We start from the raw sequence: 10,692 nt of genomic DNA on the forward strand, positions 1-10,692 counted from the left end.
ATTATTCAATTCAACTACAAAGGAATATATGAATACTATAGCTATTAATTTGTGTTGTTTTTATCATGTTAATTAATTTATTTGTGTTGTTTACTGATTACTTGCTTAGTGAATCTTTATTTGTTTCATCCACTTGGTAGTTTTATCGCATTAATAATTAGAATAATAGACTTGAGTCATTTTCTAATAAGTTCAGTTCACGAAAAATAAGTTTGGATACGGGTAGTTTTAACAACTTCATAAGATCAGACTAGTAAAAATCAAATGAATAATTTTTTAACTTATTCTGATTTGTTTCAAACAGTAAGATCTATTGAAACAAAAATAAGTTTTGATTATATAAGTTCTGATTAAGATTGAATAAGGTCAAACATAGGTTAAAAAATAATAGATTTATAAATTCAAAAGAGTTCAAATACGTCAAAATTATTTGGAAAAAAAAAACTTATACCCTCCAATCATTAGAACAACTAAATGGGTGACCTCTTTAAAATTCCTTGTGTTGCACCAGATTAATGTTTTCATTTTTTTTTAAAGTAAGAGAGATTCTAGCACGTTAAAGTTGTTGTTCATGCAATCAAATCGTTAAAGGTATTATTGTTCTTACAATCAGATCTGAATGACACTAACATTTTGCTTCTATTGGAGTCTGAAGTAATGAAGTTTACTACTTCGTACATCCCAGAAATTGATAATTCATCATGAAGGCAACAAGCAGAGGTTCCGGAAATTCTATTAAATCAGGTGTACCTTCAAGGTTATTTCTACCTCATTTGGAGAGCTTCAAACGAGCAAGCAAATAGCCTTGGATACTTCTACCGACTTTCTAAGGTTACAACTTACAAGTACACCCTGTCTATAGAGACTTTGCAATGGTGTTGATTGGTTCAATTAACATCGCACACATAATCTACTAAAACTCTGAGGAGGAGATAGTAAACCATAAACAGATGATTACGGAAGAAAATCAAAACGTCATCTGAAACATGTGGTACTTTAAATTATGATTATACAACAAAGAATAATTATACAATTAAACTTTCTCCTATTGTAGTTTATTTGGAAAGAGCAGTCTCTAGCTTCTCCTTAAGATTCTCAGCCCCTTCAGTTTGAGCTCGGATTTTGAATGTATGAACCATCTTATCATCTGCTGTACTAACATTGGCCTCTAGTGCGACAAGTTGATGTTCCCTCAAAGTTCTTACGACTTTAGAAACAGGGTGATCATCAAGAGGGAAACTAACATGAACAAGTGCATCATCTTGCCTTGCCTGAAAATCAATCTCTGGGATAGGAAGTTCCTCCTGCTTGGGATTAGCAGCCTCCTTTTCAGCCTCAAGCGCACTGATCTTTGTTTGGAGATCGTTAATGTATGAAATGGCATCAAGAAGGAGTGACGCCTTGTCCATCTTAGAGATGTTTGGGACAACAGCTCTCAATGCATAGAACCGTTGGTTAAGCTTCTCTCGTCTTTGTCTTTCTGCTAAAACATGGCTCATTGCTTCTTCTCTCCCACTAGCTGGTCTCCTAACTGGTCTCTTACGTGCTCTTAGTTCAGCAGCATGCAACAAAAACTCTTCACTGGCCTCATCTAACGCAGGGAAATCAGTCTCTGGATTCGATCCCCCAAAATTGATCTCTGAAAAGAGTTTCTTGTCACCATGTTCACCATGCTTTCCATTAGAAGGTGACCCAAATATATTCTTAGGACCCATATCACTCCCAGCAACATGAGATTCTGCAGAAAATGAGCCATCATCTTCCTTCTTTGGGGCAAAACTTATGTTCATTGAGCGTGGTCTAGAACCACTACCAAGACTAAGATCACGCCCGAAAACTTTAGGGGAAGCTCTGGCCGGAAAAGAATGTGATTCACCAAATACAGTCTTTACCATCTGCACCAAACTATGCTCTTCCATAACAGTTCTCACAGAACCCAACTCTAAAACTCCAGTTTTCACAGGCACGAACACAACCGTCTGAAACATAGCTGATTTCGCTAAGTGTGCACGCGATTGGTAATGATCTAAACAACTCCTAACATCCGAAACCCAAATTGGCCTGCCACTAGTAAAGGATTTTGCAGGACCCAAAGAAGAGTCCAACCGAAACCAATAATACATAGATGTAAGATACAACATCTCAACATCTGATACTTTATCCAATGTTGCAGCAAAATTATCCTCCACTGATCCCCCAAAACAAGCATGTAGCTTCTCAAGAACCCTCTTTTTAGCCTCATTTTTACCAAATTTCCCATTCCCACCATCTAAACTCTCTCTAGCTAATACCGCCTTCGGATCACGGCAATGCCCATCCCCCCAAATCAACACTGCCTTACCATTTTTAGAGCTAGCAATTTGCCAAAAGATTGCATAATTCCAACTAGATCCATCAACAATTTGACACAACCCTTGTTGCAAATTCAAAATATCACCTGGTGGATTAAATTCTGACAGAGAATCATCACATGCTGTTGACATCAAGAAATTATATGCATCTTTTCCAACAACAGCTTCCACCATAACTTTTTCTTCCTCTTTCAACACATAATTTTGACCCATTTTTTTCTAAACCCACAAAATTATTTCCACACTAGTTGACCCAGTGATCAATTGGGTCCCTATAAATTCACAAAAAATTCAACTGGGTATCTACAAATTTATCAAATCCCAGATAGTATTATGCCGAATTAAACACTAAAATGAGCTTAATTTCAGAACATTCTAAATAGATTAGGGGAAAATTGAAAAATTACCTGGGTAATAACATGAAATGATCTGCAGATTCAGCTTTGAAGCTACCACGAATTCTAGAAAAAAAGAGGGGTTTTGACTAATTTTAGATCTAAGATGAACTAGGGTTTCAAAATCTGAAATTGCTACTCGTTTACTTCATTTCCTCTTTTTTAAGTAACTTTGTTTTGTTTTGTCCCTCTTAGGCCGGTTAATTTAGGATTCTTTTCTTTCCGTGATTTTTTTTTAAAAAGTTAAGGAAAAAAAAAAAAACAACAACAACCTTGCACATTTGAACCACGAGGTCCACAAGTCCACAACAAGGTGATGAAACAGTAAAATTAGTCATCAATTTTTAGTTAAGATGGGCATGGGCCGTGCCGGCACGCGGGCGGCCCGGCAAGGCACGGCGCCCCACCGTGGGCCGTGGGCCGTGCCGTGAACAAAAATCTGGGAATCGGCACGAGGCACGGTGGCTGGCCCGTGGGACGACACGCCGGCACGACACGTGGCACGGTCTGGCACGGCAGTGGTAATTTAATTTGGGTGTTGTTATTTGTCGCTCCCATTTTACCGGATAACGCTCCCTTTTTTTCTTGAAATTCCAATTTTACCCCTAATATATAAATACGGTTTTTTCCTTCCCAACCAACATTTCTCACTTCTTTACTTCTCTCTCTAACTCTCTTACTCTCAAACTCTCTTACTCTCTAACTTTCTAAAACAATTTTTTTTTTTTTTTTTAAAAAAAAATTCAAAAATTGTTCTTCATTTTTTAAAAAAACAACAATCATCATAAACACAAAAGAAAATGGGTGATTCGAGCGAATTAGGCTGAGTTTCAGAGGGAGGACCTTCGGCGGCGCTGGTGGCAGCGGCAGCGGCGGAGGCGGCGGTGGCGGCGATGGCGGAGACGAGGTATTTTTTTTTAATTTCGGATCCCAGGAACTTCCGCCCAAAATTTCCGGAAGTTCCATGGAAGATCCGCCTGGAATTTCCGGATCCTCCATGGAACATCCGGAAATTTTGGGCGAAAGTGACATCCGCCCAGAAATTCCGGATGTTCCATGGAGGATCCGGAAATTCCAGGCGGATCCTCCATGGAACTTCCGGAAATTTTGGGCGGAAGTTCTAATTTTTTTTTTTTTTGGCGCGTTAATAAAATTGTTAATTTTATTTTTTTCGGATTTTGTTTTTTTTTGTTATTTTGAAGTGTTATGGTGATTATTGTTGATATTATTATTGTTGTTGTTGTTATTTTTGTGCTTATTATATTTTGTAATGTAATTATTTTTAAAAATATGATAATTTTTATTATTTTGTTGATATTAGGTTTTTATTATTAAGGTTATTGTTGTTGTTGTTAATTTGTTTTTTTTTTTTGGATTTTGTTATTTTTGTTGTTATTTTGAAGTGTTATGGTTAGTATTATTATTATTATTGTTTTTATTATTATTATTATTATTATTATTATTATTATTATTATTATTGTTATTATTGTTATTATTATTATTATTATTATTATTATTATTAGTGTTATTATTTTTAAAAATATGATTAGTATTATTATTAAACTAATTTAATATTAGGGTTTTTATGGTTATTGCATGTTGTTGTTTAATTTTTTTTTTTTTTTTTTTGTTGTTGTTGTTATAATAATATTATTATTAGTGTTATTAGTAGTACTATTATTAATATTTTTAATTATGATTAGTATTATAGTTGTTGATATTAGTGTTATTAATGATTAGTATTATAGTTGTTGATATTAGTGTTATTATTATTGTTATTATGGTTATTGTTGTTGTTGTTAATTTGTATTTTTTGTTGTTGTTGTTGTTGTTGTTGTTGTTGTTGTTGTTGTTGTTGTTGTTGTTATTGTTGTTAGTTATTGTTGTTAGTTATTGTTGTTGTTAAGTTTATTTGTTGTTGTTAATTTGTATTTGTTGTTGTTGTTATTGTTGTTATTGTTATTATGGTTATTATGGTTATTGTTATTGTTATTACTAAAATCAGATTATTTTTTTATTTTATGTAGATCGAGGGTTCTGGTGCTTGACATGCAATATCACGACGTCTGAATGCGTCTGTTAGGAGACAGACATCTCGATCTTCACCGGTTCAGCCCGAGTAGCAGCAATACGGGTCTACTAGTGGTTGGTCGAGAGACCAACAGTCTGGTAGTAGTCGGCCCTTGTACTCTGCAAGTGGAGCACCCATATCTGACGAGGAAGACGAATGTTCGGCTAGTCATGCTGGTGACCAGGATGAAGAACAGGACCCTCAGGATTTCCATATGGTATATAAGGGTCAGTTTGGGAGATTTGTTGGTAGTGGGTCGAGTCAGCCTACTTCCAGCTCTGTAGAGGCATGGTTAGTGCAGGAACCGATGTCGGGTGGGCCTGAGGATGGGTCAGTTATCCCTAGTTTTGGCGGTCACGTGGCACGGTATATCTGGATGGAGCAGGAGCGTAGTGTTTTGCGCTGTTTGAGTAGGACAAAGTTATGTTCTGACTTGTTCACTTGGCGAGGTCGTCAATCTGTGGAGGACATTGCGGCGATTGATGCTAGTTGGTTGTCTCACTTGCCCGGCCTGATGTTTAAGAGACTTGATTAGCCGTTGATTTCTGCTTTTGTTGAGAGGTGGCAGCCAGATACGAACACCTTTCACATGCCATTTGGGGAGATTACGATCTTGCTGCACGACGTGTATAACATACTTGGGTTACGGGTTGCAGGCAATATGGTGTCAACTAATCCTAGCACGGACGTGTTACGGGACGCGTGTTCGGTCACCATGGATATGACTCCAGATGATCTGTCTGAGGTTTGCGGCATAAAGACCATTTGGCAGGGTAGTGGGGTGTTGACTGATAAGATTTTTGAGTCGATATTGGCGGTTGACCGGGATTTTAGTGAGCAGCTTGATGCATACTTGTGGTTAGTGCTTGGAGGTACACTGTTTGTAGACAAGAGTGGTAACCGTACGCACCCTTCCTTCCTCCATGAGCTATGTCACACGGATTTCCCTATTAACGAGTATGTTTGGGGAACAGCTGCACTGGCCTACTTGTATCGGCAACTGGGCACGGCATCACGGAAAGGTGCTGATTCGATTGCTGGTTGTCTCACGCTTCTGCAAGCGTGGATTTACGAGTACTTTACGTGCTTTCGGCCACAGCAGGGTACCTTGACCCGGGACCTTCAAATGCCTCGTAATGCATGGGTAGTAGCAAGTTGGTACTAGGCCTACTCCGAGACAAATCACCCTTGCGTTGAACCACGTAGCAATAGGAAATAAATCTTGAATTGTAACCATCCAATGTCGCTCCCCGACAGCCCCACCATCCCATCGAATACGCTCCACGTTCATCCAAAGTCGCCCAAGCCCGTAAATCCATTCGTACAAATCAGGATGACCAGCGACCTCGTTCGCTATTGTTTCCCGAGCGTCAAACCACTTATTTTGATCGCCAAAGAAGAAGTCGGCAACACAACGAAAGCCACAGTTCCCATCACCAATGACATCCTTCCAAGACGAAATGTACGGCAACATTGGGGCTGGAAGCAAGTTCAAATACTTGCATTGACTAATGTCACTTGGATCTACAACACAAAATTAAAAGATAAATTATTAGTAAAACTACAAGTATTAAGTTTACATATTTTTATATTAAAATATGGAATTTTAGTATTACCTGGTTCTGGGTCACCACCACGTTGAGTGTGTTGACGGTTCACATGCTCGAAATAGCTACGATCACGCCTAGTGTTATTTCTTTTTGGTCGACCACGAGTGTTAAGGTTGATATGTGGTTCTTCAAGGTGTGAATGATCTGGATGTAGCTCCTTTTCAATGATTCGCGTTACATTTCGACGTACGGCCGGGTCACTTTCCATGACTTCGTCGATTAGGGACCGAAAATGTGCAGCCTCCTCGGTCGAATCATTTACCACTTCAGGAATGTTAACACCATCACCAATAACCAATATCTTCCAGAAAGAATGAATTTGGCTGCTATACAATCCTGTCTGTGCAACTATCGAATCATGTATCTGGCAAGCACATGGAAGACCATGGGTCAGACGCATAGCACATCCACACCGTTCATGGACCTGGTAACTCAAATCCCGCATCCTTTTCGTCTCGTTATCCAGAACTTTCAAGCAATGTTGAGACACTTTGCCATTTATACGTGACAGTGGCAACTGTCTGTACATCTGACCAATTTTAGATGCCTCCAAGTCATTACGAATTTGTATGATGCGATTACCGATATGACAATGGACTCGGGCCCATACGGTATCCAAAGCACCTGCCAATGATTCTAATTAGTAAATTCAAATACAATTACAATTAATACAATTACAATTACGTAACAACGAGAACAACTAATAAAATAATACAACTAACCTGTGGATGATTCTAACCAAGTTTTCACTGCTGAATGTTGGCTCCACATCTCTGTTGATGTGCCATAGACAGAGTAAATGTGACGTCCCTGGAAAGACTTCTCTCAAAGCCGCACATAGCCCAAGATCACGGTCTGAAATAAATACAGATGGCTCGTTATCAAACCCAATCAACTCCCTTAATCTCTGCAACACCCACCGATAGCTAGTCGTGCACTCGTCGCGCGTGAAAACATATCCAACTAGAAAATTCTGGTTTGTCGGTGTCACGCCTACTATCTCAAAGAAAGGCATGTTATATAGATTGGTCTTGTAAGTAGAATCCATACCTATGACATGTGGGTATGTGCGGAGTATGTTGACCATGATCGGGTGCACCATAAATGCATGTTGCAAAACATTGTGATCATTGTTCGTGAACCAGTAAATGTATTTACTCTCTCTCGCCAGATGAAGAAATTGCTGAACAACTCCTCTTCCTTCGGACATCTCCATCCTGAAGTCATTTCGGCAATTGTAAATGTGTCGGATGTTTGGATGATCATCAAGAAATTGCTCGGCAATAGTGGACATGATGTTACGGGGAGCAACCTTGGACTTTGTCATGTCCCGCACAACCTGTTTTGCACCCGGACTCAATCCGCTCACTTTACGGTGACCCTCTGGGTACACAATCATTGGGTGGTTTAGAACATAATGTTATGTTTCTCCATAATGGTTTTGGAGAGAATTTCGTATATGGTAAAACTTGGTAGGTAAACTACGGGATATCGAAAAAACTTTGTTTCTCCATGTAAGGGGTTTGGAGAAAAAAAATATATATGTCAATGGCATATCTTGGTATATGAAATACGGGGTGCCAAAAGAGTTGAGCAAAAAGTGTGTTTTTGGTTTGAAGCTTTCCAACATTCTCTTTTCTCATAACTCTATCATGGTATCATGAGATTTTGATCCATATTTTCTTGCTTCCGCTACTACCATTTGTTTTGTTAACGATTTTGGTGAAAAAGTAAGCGTGTACTCTATTTGTTTGGATTTTGGAACTAAACTTAGATATTATTACACAATTTCCTTTTATTATAGGTAAATTAGATTATCATCACTTCATATTTCATAATCACACATACTTGGATCCGTACTACATGCTACATATATACCGGTACACATTCATTTATTTAGTACTTATATAATTTGATGTGTACATATTATTCGCATGATTCATGGCACTGCTTAACCTGCCGTTGGAGGACTAGTAACGATACCATCCGAATCAACGAATACGAAAACCCGATAACAATTGAAGTTAAGTGGCCTCCATCCTTTATCCCAAACAATGGGATCGACAAGAGGATTCTCTTGCTTAATTATTTCAGCTGCTTCTTCTCCATTCTTTCCAACCAATTCCGGCCAGCTTAGCTTCCCTGCAAAATCATATAATTCGTCATCATGGAGAATACGTAAGGACTCGATCCAATCTCTTGATATTTGTACCTATACAGTGAAGAAGATCATAACAAATTTTATCGCTCTAGGAAATTACGTTCGTTATGTTATGTAACTACGTTCCTCTTCAATTTATTCCTATCATCATGTAACATGTAGGCGTACTAACAACTTAAGATTAGAAGGTAAAATTCTTATCACTAGACCAAGCTTTAACCTGGTATTATATATATATATATATATATATATATATATATATATATATATATATATATAAAAGTATTATATCATAATGAATATTGCGTGGAATTAAAGTCTAGTATAAATCTTACCAGGCGGGCATAAATAATCCGATTCCATCTTTTTTCTCTCTCTAGTTGATGTTTTGTTGGTAAATTTTTTGATAGCTTGTGTTGGTACAACGATAAAAACAGTGGAATTTATAGACGAGTCACATACTCACAACTCATTAGTTCCATACCAGAAAATTCAATATTATTATATCCTCCATAATACAAGATTACAAGTACATTGCATTGACAAACCCATCGTTTTCTCGTGCATTCCTCGCGATCCCATATGCCCAAAAAATTAAGAATGTAACAAAAACGTGGGATAAGAAATAAGAACTGTGTGGTTGAGGTTCCATTTATTTATTTTATAAAAGACGAATAATTATTACATTGTCCATTTAGCCTTATTAGGTTTATCACCACTCATACCAGGCCATAGTCTATCCTCCATACCATGCTTATCGTCCTATCATAACAATTTTATTGAAGGAAAGTTAATCAATCCTTTCATTTCTAAAAAATTGTCTAATTGCAAATTATCAGGTCAAATGTTTTAGTCTTTGACCATGGATTTCACTTTATTTGTAGAAATTAATATAGTAATGCGTATAAAAATAGAGATATATTTTTTAGTGTTTAAGACACTTCTTAGCCTAGGGATTGCCAAAAAAAAGCCTCTAAGGGACTAGAAAAATACACTAGCTAGGAAGACATGATGATCTACGTCATGGTTTGTTTTGTACTGTTAATCTATGCAAGATAGACAGAGGTCTAGATAAAAAAAAATTAAAAAATAAAAAAAAATTAAAAATTAAAAAATAAAAACCTTTGAATCATTAGCATAAAAATATATACTAGCTCCGTTAAGTTTTATTTGCAACTTTGAGGTGTAACACGGATCCCAAGTCAAAATTTCATAATGGTGATTATGGAATGAAAGGGTTTGTGATTAAGGAGGAGAGAGATAAATTAAACATGATTAGTAAACTACCCAAGCCACTCACTAGGTGACCAGGCCACCACCACCGACACCACTGAAACTAGACCAGTCACCACCACCGACACCCACCCAAACCCGGACCACCAATACCACCAAAACTTCCAAACCCAGACCACCACAACCACCGACACTGTCGAAATTCCCAACCCAGACCACCACAAACACCGACACCGCCGAAACACCCTAAATTCGGCCTAGACTACCGATCGACACCCGACACCATCAACACCACCCACAAAACCCACAAAAATCAATGAAACCACCCATAAACCCACCTAAATCTAGACCACTAACCAACACCGACACCATCAACGCCACCCACAAAACCCACTGAAACCACCAACAAGATCCACGAAAATCACTAAAATCACCCATAAACCCACCGAAAATAATCGAAACCACCCACAAACCCACCAAAAATCACCGATCGCCCACAAATACACTAAAACCTTTGAACCTAAAAAACCTACAAACCCACGAAAATCATCCAATCCATGAAATATACCTGTGTATTGCTTCCTTACTTCTTGCCGCAAAACCACCATAGCCACGACAACGTTGTTGCTAGTGCTTGCCGAAATCGAAATCAATGGAGGTTGTGATTGAGAGGAGAGAGAAAAAGCCAAATTGGGATTTGTTAGATCCAACTTAAGTTGTTGATGTAATGCAATTAATTATTTAAGTGGATGTTTAATTTTTAAAATAAGGGCAATATTGACATTTCTAGCCAAAAAAACTTACTAAAAAGGGAAAGATTTTGGAAAGTTGCAAATAATACTAAGCATCCAAATATAGTAAAAGTTGCAAA

General features: G+C 37.7%; 1 protein-coding gene across 1 annotated transcript; it reads right to left on the reverse strand.

The window, feature by feature from the left end:
• Nucleotides 1-873: 873 nt before the first annotated feature.
• LOC110728917 (transcription factor bHLH3-like) lies at nt 874-9,060 on the reverse strand. Its single transcript, XM_021908579.1, has 3 exons — nt 8,924-9,060; nt 8,465-8,569; nt 874-2,446 (listed from the first exon to the last, which is right to left on the reverse strand). The coding sequence occupies exons 1-3, from the start codon at nt 8,949-8,951 to the stop codon at nt 1,056-1,058; spliced, it is 1,524 nt and encodes a 507-aa protein (XP_021764271.1). The 5' UTR covers nt 8,952-9,060; the 3' UTR covers nt 874-1,055.
• Between the last annotated feature and the right edge of the window lie 1,632 nt (nt 9,061-10,692).

This window comes from Chenopodium quinoa, unplaced genomic scaffold, assembly GCF_001683475.1.
Source record: "Chenopodium quinoa cultivar QQ74 unplaced genomic scaffold, ASM168347v1, whole genome shotgun sequence".
In the NCBI taxonomy this organism is placed as follows: Eukaryota; Viridiplantae; Streptophyta; class Magnoliopsida; order Caryophyllales; family Amaranthaceae; genus Chenopodium; species Chenopodium quinoa.

Excerpts from the sequence above, each read along its gene's own strand:
- LOC110728917 (XM_021908579.1), bottom strand. The coding sequence starts at position 8,951 with ATGGAATCGGATTATTTATGCCCGCCTG. Across the intron at positions 8,570-8,923 it reads GGATTATTTATGCCCGCCTG|GGAAGCTAAGCTGGCCGGAA; the intron begins GTAAGATTTATA and ends ATGATTTTGCAG. Across the intron at positions 2,447-8,464 it reads CATTGTTTGGGATAAAGGAT|ATCCACCAGGTGATATTTTG; the intron begins GGAGGCCACTTA and ends TGTCAGAATTTA.